A 15,000-nucleotide genomic window follows, 5' to 3' on the forward strand; every position below is an offset into this window, starting at 1 on the left:
CTGGGACAGGTCAGAGACTTGACAAGCAACTGCAGAATCACACAAGCAACATGAACCAGAGGCTTCATGGATGTGATGGAAGCTCTGTGGCTCTCAGGACAACTGTCTGTTCTACCTTCTTTCCAGGGTCCTATTTACCAACACTGTACATTAACAGAAAAGTAAACAATTTGTGCAATCTACAAGTTGGAAGAAAAAAAAGGTGTGTAAATTCAAGCACAGCTCGGACCATATTGACATCTACTGTATGTGGTCAACTGTCAAATAACCATCCGCCAATTAAAGGGCAGACAGGTATCATGGAACAAATAAGCAAGTTGATTTGCTGTGTGTTTAACAGAATAGATGCGTCAGTGTGCTTCCTGGATGAGCACTGATAGGCTTGTGTGGTAAGTCTGAGGTTCTGATTGGTCATTAAAACAGGAAGTCCACACCGTCAGACCATAGGCAGATCATGATAGGCTGCATACTGTCCAGTCACGTGGTGATAGATCTGTAAAAACAGAAACAAATGGGAAAAAAACTTACTGATGCAGAAAAGTAAGGTATGGAAAAAGTACTGTGTGTGTGAGTCCCCACCTGCCTCTCGATGTCAGCCAAAAGGCTGCTGGCTCCCAGGCGGAACAGCAGAGGGCAGAGCCAGTCGTTGCCCAGCTCCTCTTTGATCAGAGTGAGCCACAGCAGAGACTCCTGAGCCGTCCGGATCCCCCCTGCCGGCTTAAAGCCCACCTGAGGGAACACATACACCTCTGTCAAAAGGACACACACTTCACTTAAAGCATGATTAGACTTCAAATAAGCTTCAAATGTTTCATTGCTATAATAGTTTTCCTGTTATGTAGAAAAAAGTAATGTAATTTAGGCCAAATGCTTGCCAAAATATTTTTCATCTGAAGCCATGTGCCATTTGCTCAATGTAATTAACACCTTGATAACAAAATACACTGGGAGAGCTGTTACAGACTTCAAGGAGCACATTACAAGATGCTGTGTGTAGCAGCACATGCCTTCTCAAAAATCATGTATGTTTTGGAAACACAAATCAAGTTTCTGCCAGTGTAAAATTTGTGAACGATGCACAAGCAAAAAAATTTAATAAAAAACATGCAGAAACTTCATAACATGGTACCATGTATACCTCCATAGATTATACATGTCAGAAATGTGTGCATGCGCCAACGTGCATGCTGCCTGTTTCCATTGATCCATATCTCTACTCTGTGAGTGTTTTGGTATTTTTTTTTCGCCTCCTGCTACTTGGTCAGGGCACCGCTGCAGAACAGCGGTTTGGCCACATTGTTTACACCAGGGAACAGTTGATCATGCTGAAGCCGAGCAGCATGGGGCCCAGGACAACTGATGTCCCCACTGAGATCTGGAGGAGGACACACAGAGGATGCAGCGGTGTAACAAAGCGGCGAGGGAAGAGAGAGGGGTCCAGACAAAAGAGACTTAAGAACAAGAGATTTAAGCCATGTCTGCCTTCTCTCGTCATGGGCAACGTGAGATCACTGGCGAATAAAATGGATGAGCTAACGGCGTTAGCCTGGAGTCAGATGGAGTTTTGTGAGTGTAGTTTGATGTGCTCCTCAGAGACATGGCTACACCAGGATATCCCTGATCATAACGTTTCCATCAATGGCTTTCAGACTGTTCCGGCCGACAGGGAACACACTGGGAGGGGTAAGCGGAAAGGCGGCGGGCTTGCTGTTCTGGTCAACAACAGATGGTGTAACCCTGGTCACGTTACTATCAAGCAGAGTATCTGTAGCCCGGACATTGAAGCGTTAGCTGTGGGACTCCAGCCATATTATTTGCAACGTGAATTCTCACCTTCCATTGTTGTGGCTGTTTAGATTTTAGATTGCAGTTTAGGTCTAACCAAAAGTGCAATAAGCAAGTGAAGGATATAAAGTATGTGCAGGATAAAGCAATATTATGAAAATATTTTACATTACTTATACATTATAATGTATAATGTTTAAGTAATACATTATACATTATACAGGACATTATATACAGATGGCATTACTATAAACAGAAGTATACTGATGGATATGTACAATAATGAATTGGACTGGGCAGAACAGTAGTGCAATGAATATTAAGTAGTGCAAATTATGGACAGAACAGTGCAGTAGATGACTTATTGCAGTATTCAGTATATAGTACTGGAGTGCAAATGATGCAGTATATGTATAAATAAATAGTCCGGTAGTGCAAATGATATATAACAATATAGCAGCAGCAAAAACAATATAGCAGAATTTAAAGTTAAGGTATATGAGGGGACAGTGGAATCTGCGGGGGCAGAGTTCAGTAGGAAGACGGCTCTGGGAAAAAAGCTGTTTCTCAGTCTGCTGGTCGTTGTCTGGAGGCACGGGAGAGAACAGTCTCTGGGCAGGGTGAGAGGAGTCCTTAAGAATGCTGCGGGACAGTGTTTCCTCTGGATGTCCTCAATGGCTGGAAGTGGAGTCCCTGTGATGCGCTGAGCAGTTTTCACCGCCTGCTCAAGTGCCTTGCGCTCTGCAGCAGAGCAGTTCCCATACCAGACTGTGACACAGTTGGTTAGGATGCTCTCTACTGTGCAGCGATAGGAGTTCAACAGGATAGAGGACAGTTGGTTCTTCTTCAGTGTCCTCAGGAAGAAGAGGTGCTGGTGAGCCTTCTTGACCAGGCAGGAGGTGTTGGTGGTGCAGGACAGGTTCTCCAAAATATGGGTCCTCAAGAACTTGAAGCTGGAGACACGCTCAACAGCCATCCTGTTAATGTGGATGGGGTCATGTGTACCTCCTCTCTCCTTCCTGAAGTCCAGGATGAGCTCCTTTGTCTAGCAGGTGTTAAGGAGCAAGTTATTGTCTGAGCACCATATGGCCAGGTGCTGGACCTCCTCCCTGTAGGCAGTCTCATCGTTGTTGCTGATGAGACCAATCACCGTAGTATCGTCTGCAAGCTTGATGATGGCATTAGATCCATACACAGGCCTGCAGTCGAGTGTAAAGAGGGAGAAGAGGAAGGGGCTCAGCACACATCCCTGGGGTATGCCAGTGTTGAGTGTGATGGTGGTGAAGCAGTTGTGGCCTGACCTAACAATCTGAGGTCTGTTTGTCAGGAAGTCCATAATCCAATTGCAAATGGAGGTGTTAATGCCCAGGTTTCCAAATTTGGTGATTAACTTGGAAGGGATGACAGTGTTGAATACAGAGGTGAAGTCAACAAACAGCATTCATGCATAAGTGTTCTTATTGTCCAAGTGTGTGAGTATAGAGTGCAGTGCCATGGAGACTGCATCCTCTGTGCTCCTATTGCTGCGGTAGGCAAACTTGTATGGATCCAGCAGTGTCTCCTAACAATAACAGAGTTCGTGCACCAAGCTTTGTTAACGTAAATGCACATCCTCCACCTCTGGTCTTACCGGATCCATCTGCCGTCCTATCTGCCTGGAGTGTGTGGCGTCCAGCTAGCTCAATAGCATTGTCTGGTATGCCGCTGTGTAGCCATGTTTCAGTGAAGATCATGACATTGCAGTTCAAAAGTCTTCTGCTATTAATGATGCAGAGTCGAATCTCGTCCACTTTGTTCACCAATGATCATACATTTGCGAGGAAAATGCTGGGTAAAGAGAGCTGGTGTGATGTTAGCTTTAGCTTAGCTTTTAGCCCCCCTCGCTTCCCCTGCCTTTGTTTACAATCTCGACGCCCCCTGCGAGCACTTCCGCCCGGCAGTGTAGGGTGCGTAGCATCGGGTGTTCTGGCGATCTCAGGGACGAGTCAAAGATTGCTGATAAAACTGCCAGGAACGCGCAAACCAATATCCAAGAGCTCATGCTGGGTGTACGATGTCAACACCTGAGTGCACTCATATTAATCTCAGGTGACTTCCACCATGTCAGCATTTCAACAAAGCTGACTAATTTCACCCAGTATGTGAGTTGTCCTACTAGAGAGGAGAGGACACTGTACCTGCTGTATGCTAACGTTAAAGATGCATACAGCTCCACTTCCTCATGGAGAAGACATTGACAGGCTTACTGAGTGCATCATTGGCTACATTAACTTCTGTGTGGACTGCAATGTCCCAACTAAGATGGTCCATTGTTATCCAAATAACAAACCGTGGGTAACAAAGGACATCAAAGACATCCTGAATGCCAAGAGGAGGGCATCTGATGGTAATAGGGAGGAGATGAGGGCAATCCAAGCTGACCTGAAGGTGAAGATCAGGGAGGCCAAGGAGAAGTACAGGAGGAAGCTGAAGTGGAAACTCCAGCAGAACAACATGAGAGAGGTCTGGAGCGGCATGAAGAGCATCACTGGCTTCAGACCGACTGGCAGCAGAGGAGTTGAAGGCAGCTTGGACAGGGCCAACAAACTTAATCTGTTCGTTAATAGATTCGACACACCGGCTCCTGCTCATCCCCCCTCTAACTCAGCTGCTGTCTACCCTCAGACTCCTCTGAGTCCACTGCTCCCCCCCTCCACCATCTTCCTGGGAGAGTCCTACTCCCCCCTCAACTGGCTCTCAGGCCCTCTCCAACGGCCCTCTGACCAGGTGAGAGGACAGCTGATGAAACTCCACTCGAACAAGGCTGCAGGCCACAACGGCGTTTGCCCCAGGGTGCTAAAAGCCTGTGCCCCCCAGCTATGTGGAGTCCTTCAACACGTCGTCAACCTGAGCCTGAGTCTTCAAAGGGTCCCTGTTCTGTGGAAGACATCTTGCCTCGTTCCTGTCCTTGTTCTTGTCCCAGTGGCTCCAAGGACTACAGACTGGTGGCACTGACCTCCCACATAATGAAGACACTGGAGAGACTGGTGCTGGAACAGCTGCGGCCCATGGTCAGACCCCTCCTGGACCCCCCACAGCATGTGCGTCTGCAGCACTGTGTGTCGGACAGCATGGTCAGCGACACTGGGGCCCCTCAGGGGACTGTCCTCTCTCCCTTCCTCTTCACCATCTACACCACAGACTTCAGCTACCACACAGAGTCCTGCAACCTTCAGAAGTTTTCTGATGACTCTGCTGTGATGGGAAGTATCAGCGGTGGTGATGAGACTGAGTACAGGGCTGTTGTGGGTAACTTTGTCTCATGGTGTGAGCAGAACCATCTGCAGCTCAATGCGACAAAGTCTAAGGAGCTGCTGGTAGACCTACGAAGGGCCAAGGCACCAGTGACCCCGGTTTCCATACAGGGGGTCAGTGTGGACATTGTACAGGATTACAAGTACCTGGGATTACACATGGACAATAAACTGGACTGGGCTAAGTACACTCAAGCTCTTTACAGGAAGGGCCAGAGCCGCTTCTATTTTCTGAGGAGGCTGATTTCCTTCAACATCTGCTCGACGCTAACAGGCTCAACAATTGGCTCGACATTGTGGGGGTGGAGCAGGACTCTCTGTCGGTGGTGTCAGAGACGAGGATGCTGGCCAAACTACATGCCATCTTGTACAGTGTCTCCTACCCGCTCCATGACGTGCTGATCAAACAAAGGAGTACCTTCAGCGAAAGACTCATTCTCCTAAAATGCACCACAGAGCGCCTGTGGCCATCAAACTCTTTTTAAATTCCCTATTTATTGATATTTATTCATACTTCTATTACTGCTGTGCTATATCCACAGTCTCATAATCATCTTAATAAGCTACACTTAACTTGACAGTACACATTACTGCACTATTACTTATTACTTATATTATTACATTGTATTATACTGTACATACTTACAAATCTCTAAATCCACTTGGTACTTACACTTATTTTAGCTTTTATACTTATATCCACTTTGTACTTAATTTATTTATCTTACCTGTATTATATTTTGATTTGCTTAGTACTTCTATTTCTTCTATTCTCAAGTGTGCATCAACGTGATAATGAGCAGCTGTAACGAAAGAGTTTCCCCTCGGAGATCAATAAAGTATTTCTGATTCTGATGCTGGACTGGGTGTGTTTTACTGTAGCAGTGTGGTCAATAATATTAAACAGATGTGGAGTTTATTCTTCCCAGTATATCAATCAACACTATTATCAACATACAGTTGACACTAAAAGGTAGTTAGTTACAGTGTGTGCACATGGGTTGTGCCTGCGAGTAAAATCTTGTTCCTGAAAGTGCAATAAAAGCACTATGACTAGTATCTAAAATAGTTTTTATAATCATATGATCTGCTTAATGAGGTAACTTAAGCATAGTGTTAACCGTTCCTTTTGCAGCTTCCAGACTGTGTTCGGGAAACACTGCTTCACTCCCTCTGGTCCGATCGCCACCACACCTGACTGCTCTGCGTGAACTCTGCTCGCCCACATACTCACTACGCACTGTCCTGTTGCTTAAAGGAGCCACTCTCCTCTTGTAACAAATAGGGAGAAAAAGTAAAAAAAAGATTGAGTAGGTGTGGATGGGCTGTAAATGGGCTCAAGGCAAGTAATGATATGAAAATGTCTTAGAACAATTATCTTGGCTAATTTTGATATACATTTATTTCTTTTAAAGAGCAGGGCCCTAGAGACGATCCACCCAGCCAGATCCAATGGACCAGGCACGACGGCAGGTGCTGTGATCGCCCCAGGAGGAGAGGAAAGAGAGCCGAGATAGGAGCCATGCTGGCCCAGCTTGGACTTAAGGCTGCTCCTGGCTAATGTCTGGTCTGGACGAAATGGAACTCAGTCTGGCCAAACAATGGGATATCACATTCTGTTGTGCCCACATCTTTATAGAGACCTGCTCCATCAACATCAAGCATTCAACAAGCGGACCGTGTTCCGAGCTAACAGAGCGCAAGACTCCAGAAGAAAAGAGGATAAGATGACAAGAGGAGGACTCTGTTTTTACATCAATGATGCTTGGTGCTCAACCGCTTTTTATGTGAAGATGAAAACCATATTATGATCACTATCTGCTGTTTACATTCCACCAGACGCAAATTCAAAAAAATGCACTACAGAATTATTTCCTGGGTGTAATACGTGTGTATATATGTATATAAATAACTGTATATATCATTATATTTTTTTATTTTATATGTTACCCTATTCTAATATAAATTTAATTATCTGTTATGTTCTATGTTAGTAGCATGAAGGCACTACATACTCATTTTGTTGTACAACCTTGTGTTGTAAAATGATAAATAAATCACCTTGTACTTGTACTAAAATAAAATAAGTGCACATGCCAAAAACAAAACACAGACATCATCGTATAATGTCTGGTGGTAGTCACACTGATGTGTCTGCCTTTGACTGCTAATCTGAAGTACCAACATATTTTGAACCTCTTTCGTCAAGGATAAACTTCTGTTGAATCGTTCTGTGTCTGCCAACAAAACATTGCTTTGATCCACCTTCCGCCATGATAAATGTATACAACTGTCTAGTCTACAATGTGGGGAGTAGGAGAGTCCCTCTTGCTTTTAAATTGTTTTGGTTTGATATGCTGGTGCGACATTTAGTGGCAGTGAATGTTGGTTACAGATCGTTTATGGGTGGTGCCGAGGAACTTTATTAATTAAAGTTATTATTTATGATTATCTTTGATCATTTTGATAACCAAATTGAATTGATTGCACCTACACAGTTTGGTGCCCCCATGCAGCTTATCTACAGTGTATGGCCCACTTTAGTGCTTTAGTACTGTACCTTGTGGCCTGTACACAAGAAGTAGTCACGGATGGCCCTCACCATCACTATGGCTACAGGGTAAGTAGCGTTGACAGCCTCCTTTCCTGTGGAAGTCTTGATGAAGTCCGAACCTGTCGGGTTTAAACAGGTGAGATGTAGTCTTCAACACAACAACACACAGAGTGAAGCATGTAATACAGTTCAGCAGATGTGCGCTCATCATTGATCTGTCAGTATGTTTTCTATCAGCTTGCTCTACATTCAAAACTGTACATGAAGATTCAACATGACATGAGCTGCTAAAGTAGGAAAGCAGAGTCAGCGACACAGTGTTGGTGTGAAGGTGCAGAGAGAGGATGGACAGGGCATTACCCTGACAGTCTGGCCTGGCCAGACAAGAACATATGCTGCTGCTGATAGCTAACAGAGGGCAGCTGTATGCTCATCAATAAAATCCTTCATTTTTCCTTTCCTTCCTTCACAGCCAATTATGTTTTATCAGCTTTCCTGATAAAAATAGAAGATGAAATGACGCTCTTTAATAGATTACCCACAATATGCGGGTTGTAGGAAAAGAAAAAAAAAAATCAGCCCTTCTGCCTCCCTGGTGTATAATGACTGTTCATTACTGAACAGAGCAAGATGAACATTTTCCAGTTCATTAAAGACATGTTCTATGTATTTTTCCAGTCAGGTCTTTTTTTCTCAGCCTCTCTCCCCTCATCCTCAAACTGGCATAATCCTTAAGATTCGTTATGGGGAGTCTTAATTACCAGATAATGGATAACGGTTATTAAATGCGGGTGGCGGTAATGAAGCTGTACTCATTTGCGTGGGCACGGGGGTACTGGCGGGGAACAGCAGAGTAAAATAGCCTGCATCAGGGACTAATAGGTGAAATTATCATTCAATTTCAGGAATCTCATGCGCAATTCATAGGAACAAGGGGAGATTAAGGAGTGAGTGTGGCGACAAAAGCAATGCATTTTAATAATGATCTCTATCAGAGCCCCTGACAATTTGGTTCCGTAATCTGCTTATTATGTGATGGCTGGTTTAGCATACTGTGTGTGTGTGTGTGTGTGTGTGTGTGTGTGTGTGTGTGTGTGTGAGTGAGAGAGCTCCACTCATCAGGTTCGCCATTCAGACTTTAGACTTTTTAAAACCTCTTTAGTGCATGAACATCAGACCAATGTCATCAGAAAATGAAAAAATGGCTTCCAGTTAACAGTCAAAACTCAAGCATGGTGGCTCTTCAAGAGTGCAGCCTCTGTTTTCATAACGGTGTGGTACAGTGGTATGTGCAAAACCGGCGGTAAAAAGACTGAAAAGGTGGAGGTGATTAAATATAGTAAGCTTTCTGGGCTGTCCCTCTACGAGACATCTATCACTAACCTCATCACAGTTTAATAGAAGTTTATCTGTAACATTTCAGTACACCACAGAAATCCATCAGCCTGCAGACAAAGTAATATGTACCTCCAGCAGCTGACAGGACTCTGAGGAGAAACACTCGCTCCATCAGCTGAGAATAAGGAGGAACTATACCGTCTTACACTGTGTCTACACAGGAGGCGTAGCGTGAGCACCACATTAGCAGAGCAGCAGCAGCTTAGATCCTCTGTCTGTGTCTACACAGCCACAGCATTGAACGTAGGTCCCCCATGTTTTGGCTGCGCTCAGAATCCAATACACAATCAATGTAGTTACACACGTAAAACAGAAGAAAACAGACTTGAGGCGTAAAATTACACTTCAGGTCGCATTTATTTGCATATACAGTGATGTGAAAAAGTGTTTGCCCCCTTTCTGATTTCTAATTTTTTTTGCATGTTTGTCACACTTAAATGTTTCAGATCATCAAACAAATTTAAATATTAGTCAAAGATAACACAAGTAAACACAAAATGCAGTTTTTAAATGAAGGTTGTTATTATTAAGGGAAAACAAAATCCAAACCTACATGGCCCTGTGTGAAAAAGTGATTGCCCCCTAAACCTTATAACTGGTTGGGCCACCCTTAGCAGCAACAACTGCAATCAAGCGTTTGCGATAACTTGCAATGACTCTTTTACAGCGCTGTGGAGGAATTTTGGCCCACTCATCTTTGCAGAATTGTTGTAATTCAGCCACATGGGGGGGGTTTTCGAGCATGAACTGCCTTTTTAAGGTCATGCCACAGCATCTCAATAGGATTCAGGTCAGGACTTTGACTAGGCCACGCCTAGTCACTTTTTCACACCACTGTATGTAGACAGCTCAATTAATTAAAATAGAAATGTTCTGTCAGACGTGCGTGAGACGGACAACTGAAAAACACAGCTGAAACGCCTCCCGTGTAGACACGTTGTTAGTATCTCATTTATTAAGTAGCTTATTTAACCAATTCTAATTCTGTGTGCAGAAAAGTAACAAGCCTAAACATGAAATTTGTTATGATTATGCCCAATATATTTCATGAAGGCAGAATATGTGTTCTATTATTCAACAGATATTTGTCTAACAGGAGCTACTGCTCTAGTTAAAGCTGAACAAGTGGAATATTCATACACACCCACGTCAGGATCGCCACACCCAGACTGACAGTGTAGACCAGTGCAAATGGCAGAACACAAACTACTGCGGTGGTATAGGTCGTTACTGCCAGTTTACTGCTGTGAAACTAGAGGTTTTTTGGCAGACCATCCAGTACTATCCAGAATCCAGAAAAGCCCACTTTACTTTCTGAGCATTTCCAACAGACCTATAACCATTTTTCATGACTGGTTTCATTTAAAGACTTGAACTTACGTAAGATAAATTTAGAAACTGTAAGACTTGTCCAGGACTCGTTGTTATACAGAGGTACAGTCACAGTATATGTTCAGGTTCAAGCCTCTTTCTGCTCTCCTGACTCCCTCATCCTATAGTTAACACACCCATTTAGCTGCCACTCACAAATCTGCAGTCACCATGAGTTGGCGCTTTGTTAACAAAATCAGTCACACACACACTAGATACATATGTGATTTGCTATCTTACGTACCCGTAAGTGTACCTATATCGGCCCAAATTTGAATATGACAGTATTATTCACTGGTGCAGCAAAAGATCTCCATATTCAATGCACCCAAAAAAAATTTAAAAATCTGCCTGTGTTTAACACACAGTCAGACTGACAACGAGCTTCTCATCTCACTCTTGGAATAAAGAGTATAAACCTATTTGTCAAAATGTTAACTAAACGTTAATTGAAACAAATGGCAACTATTCCATTAAATGAACATTTATGCTTTATGTAGAAGAGACATAACTGTGACTATGACAGACACACTGAAACATGTCAGAGCAGGTTGTTGAGTTGTGTTACGACTTACCAGCCATCATTGCGACCAGGCTGGACTTGTAGACATTGGTGAAGGTGCCCAGCTCTCCAATAGCCAGGATGGTCTTCATGTGGGTGTCACCACAGGCCTCCCGAAACTGACAGATCTCATCATACATGGCTGTAGAGGGGAATAGGAAACATTTACTAAACATACTTTATCAATGATCAAAATGTGAACAAAAGTCTTTCAATACACAAACCAACAGTAGAAAAAACAATAATTTCAGTTGTGATGAGTTGAGAAATACAAAAAAACCTTTCAAGATCTGATTAGTATTTGTTCTTTAGTGTCACCTACACTGAGAGGTCAAAAATAATAGTGCCCTGACATGAAACATATTTTTTGCTTTTTAGTAAGTAACAGAAATTGTTTTCATGTTTTCTGTGGGGCTTGTTGTGTGTAGCCTGATTCAAAACTAAAGGATCTCGAAGTGAGAGAAAATAATTTACTTTTACAGCTACAACATTTTCAGTTTCTGATCTTGACAATTCACTCTTGACCTTGACAAAACATTCTCCACTGACAGTCCTTCATCTGTTGATGAAGACCATATGATATGATCAAAAGCTCCAGAACAAGCAAATAAGTGGGCCTTGAGAGGATATTGTTTTGTCAACTGCCGTTTCCAAGGTCGAAAATGAATAGAAACTGTCAAGCCATTCATTTAACCATGAATGACAAGAAGTCCTAAATGTGCTCGGCATAACAAAAAGTTTGAAGAGTTCCAAGACAACTGGGCAACGCCATCTGCTGATAAAGACCGTGTGATACAGTCGAAAGCCCTAAGAAAAACAAGTAAATGGACCTTGAGGGGAAATTGTTTTGTCAGTTTCATTGTAATGATGGGCCATTCACATAAAATGACAGAAAATCCAGCTCCAAAACACAGATGGAAATAAATCTAGATTAAAAGTATTTTTTTTTCTTTTTTTTTTTTAAATGTCCTTGCTCTTGAGAACTTTTTTTTTAAACTAAAGTTTTTATCTCAAAGCAGATGGGTTCTTTCTTTCTTTGTTGTGGCCATAACATGGACCTACAGGCCACTGTCAGAGTGACCTGTGCTAAAATTACTTTCTGTCTTTCTCGTCAGGTGGTCACAGCATACCTTCCCACTGTCCTGTGAGGGCGAGCGTCCGGTTGATGACGATGTCGATCTCGGTGGCACCGCCAGCCACCGCCATGCGGACTTCCTGCAGGCGGGTCTCAAGTGGTGTCTGGCCTGCTGGGAAACCAGTGGCCACTGGGAGAGGAAGGAGAACACACTGTCAGTGAAACTCAAGTACAATTCTTATTCATTTTCTATAGGTACACTACATACACAGTCACAGAACCCATCAGCTATCGTCTGACGACGATTTAGCCTCTGGGGGCAACAGCCAATGTTTCAGGGTTTCTGGCGTAGCCAGCAGATATCCGGATAATGACATCCAGGCCAAGATTTCCTCTTCTGTGCACCATACATTGTTTACATTCCGATTAGCAACTTGAGACATGAGAATGGTAATCTCTATAAACAGATGAATGCTAAATCATCGTAAAAAGGTAAATCGTCGTCAGAGGATAGCTGATGGGTTCCGAGATTGCATTTCGGCCAATGCATTCTTCCTCTTTTGCTCTCCACATGGACTGTTAACCTGCATGCAACCAAAGCCTGCTTGGACTACAAACAGAAACCAGAACGCTTCTGATACCAAAATCCTGTCCCTTGCCTACAGTTTCTGCATTCATATGCAGATATCTGTTTATAGAGATTACACACACACTTCAGCTCACCGTTCATTGCATTCCTGCAGTAAAACGGTTACTATAGGTGTGATTAAGTTTCAGGTGACTTACCTGAGGCAACAGGAAGGCTGGAGTTGGCAGCTTTTAGTGATATGACGGCATCAGCCACACGAGATGGATACACACACACTGCTGCTGTAGTCACTCCTGACACACAACAAAGGCAGCAAAGCAGTGAAGAAAACACAGTAATAAATTGGTTTGTGTCGCCCCCTGCAGGTTGAATTCAGGTCTTAACTGACACTAACATCCTGAACAGGCTCCAGAGCTGCTGATTGTGAAAGTTTACTGTTCACCTTCATTGTCTCATTGTTTGACTAACCACTAACCACCACAACCTGTCTGACCATCTGACTGCTATCTGATCGTCTGACAACTCGTGTTTCTAGACCTGCCTGACTTCTTTTTAGTGCTGTCACCATGTTCCCAGATCTCTATTAACTTGGTGAGTACAGCTATAATTACTGCTAGAAATGATGGACAAAACTATGAAAATAAGACAAATAAATCTGTGTTTATCCCTTTATGTATTATGTATAGCTGAAACAATTAGTCGATTAATCAGTTAGAGAAATGGCAATAATTTTGATAACTGATCAATTGTTAAAATCATTTTTCATAAAAAACAATTTACTGCTTTTCTGTTTTACATCATAGTAAACTGAATTTTTTTGGGTTTTGGATTGACATATAATAAGACATTTATCTCATCTGACATCTCAGAGACCAAAAAATGTATCCATTAAACAAGAAAACAATCTAAATATTAATCAATAATGAAAGTGATTGCTAGTTGCAGGCTTAGTATAATGTGTTAAACATTTGGCTACTCCATTCTCCCTGTGGTTTGTGTAATAATCTGGAGTGAAGAGGTGTCTGGAGTAAAACATGTGCTTTATGTTGAAACGTCAGTGGCTGCACCTTATTAAAAAGCTCTAACTATTACGATGTGCTCCAGACCTCATCACTCGTGTTCCAAGCTATGTTTAACCAAAAAGCAAAATAATTTCTTTCTTTTAATTTCATAATCATCATTCATAAACAACCTACTACAACCTCACAGTGGCCGTAACAGTTAAAAGTATATTGTAGAGTCCAGCTGCAGTGACTGAACCCTGGCCAATATGTAGCAGCAGCAGCAGCAGCAGACCTTTGTTGTGCATATCCATTTTCTTGAGCAGGTCGTATCGGACCGGCTGGATGGCTTTCAGACACAGCCGATGGACGTTGGACGGTGTATCATCTCCAGCCAGAGTTGTCAGATCGATACATGTGACAGCCTTCAGCAGCCAGGCAGCCTGTAGGACAAACACATAGAAATGGCACCCAACATCAGAGCAAATAGTTTTAGTTTGTCTATGGGGCGTTTTTTGTGCCAGGGATGATATCAATGAACTAACAAAGAGGATAACTTAGCTGTCTAATGTACGTTCCGTGCGTGTTGAAAAATCCATTAGATTCTATTGTATTTGATGGAGAAACTGATGGTACGTGTGACGTCATGACGTAGTGGCGGCGGCGACGAACCATAGGTCATCACTATCTATCACAGATCTAATTAGAATTACTCCGGAACAAATAACGACCATGTTGAAATTTAGTAAGTAATGTATGTACAGTAGGTTGCCAGGTAGCACGATAGTTTATACTAAGTAGCATGCCTCAATGGTGACTAAGAAATGGAACAGCATGCATTCATTCTAGCTACCTTTTTCATACTTGGGAGTGCTTAGAATGGAGTTTGGATTACAGATAATGAAAAGGAAAAAGGCAGTGTAATCTCAAGTTAAAATGGGGAGACTAATGTCAAAATAATGGTGTCACCAAGAAAGAACTCATTAAGTCTAGACTATACCTATTAAGTTACCCTGCGAGCTGTGTGTGTCATATTTTTTTATTTAAAAAGACAAAAAGGGGGGTAGCAAAACCATACCTTTTCTCTGACTAACTGAATAATGGGGATGCATTTACTCCACTTGCTCTGTTGCACAGGTGCCTATGTCTGTACCAACTCTGTAAAAACAACATAACGTGTAAAGTAAATTACCTGATTATTTTCAACAGACACAACAGTCTTACATTGATGAATGTAACTTCAGTGTGTGAAGTAGCCGACATGCCAAATACTATCCAGAAAATCAGTTTCAAAACCATTGTGAACCCCTAATGGGTTAATTTTTTTCTGGGCAAAAAAATAAAATAAGCTTATCATCATACAGTCCCCGCA

At 42.7% G+C, this 15,000-nt stretch overlaps 1 protein-coding gene across 2 annotated transcripts in view; it reads right to left on the minus strand.

Annotated features, from left to right (window-relative positions):
• Positions 1–15,000, minus strand: part of dera (deoxyribose-phosphate aldolase (putative)) — a 21,861-nt gene that overhangs the window by 966 nt on the left and 5,895 nt on the right. Inside the window, exons 3-9 of one of the 2 annotated variants that reach the window (XM_044186529.1) lie at positions 13,924–14,071; positions 12,825–12,920; positions 12,094–12,228; positions 10,977–11,105; positions 7,639–7,751; positions 580–729; positions 1–493 (exon numbers count right to left, since the gene is read on the minus strand). The exon at positions 1–493 is cut by the window's left edge and continues 966 nt beyond it. In XM_044186529.1, the coding sequence (XP_044042464.1) occupies positions 437–493; positions 580–729; positions 7,639–7,751; positions 10,977–11,105; positions 12,094–12,228; positions 12,825–12,920; positions 13,924–14,071 (828 nt within the window). In that variant the 3' untranslated portion in view covers positions 1–436. The remainder of the gene's footprint in view (positions 494–579; positions 730–7,638; positions 7,752–10,976; positions 11,106–12,093; positions 12,229–12,824; positions 12,921–13,923; positions 14,072–15,000) is intronic. The other variant, XM_044186530.1, reaches the window with a different exon arrangement.

Source organism: Siniperca chuatsi, linkage group LG23 (assembly GCF_020085105.1).
Source record: "Siniperca chuatsi isolate FFG_IHB_CAS linkage group LG23, ASM2008510v1, whole genome shotgun sequence".
NCBI lineage: Eukaryota > Metazoa > Chordata > Actinopteri > Centrarchiformes > Sinipercidae > Siniperca > Siniperca chuatsi.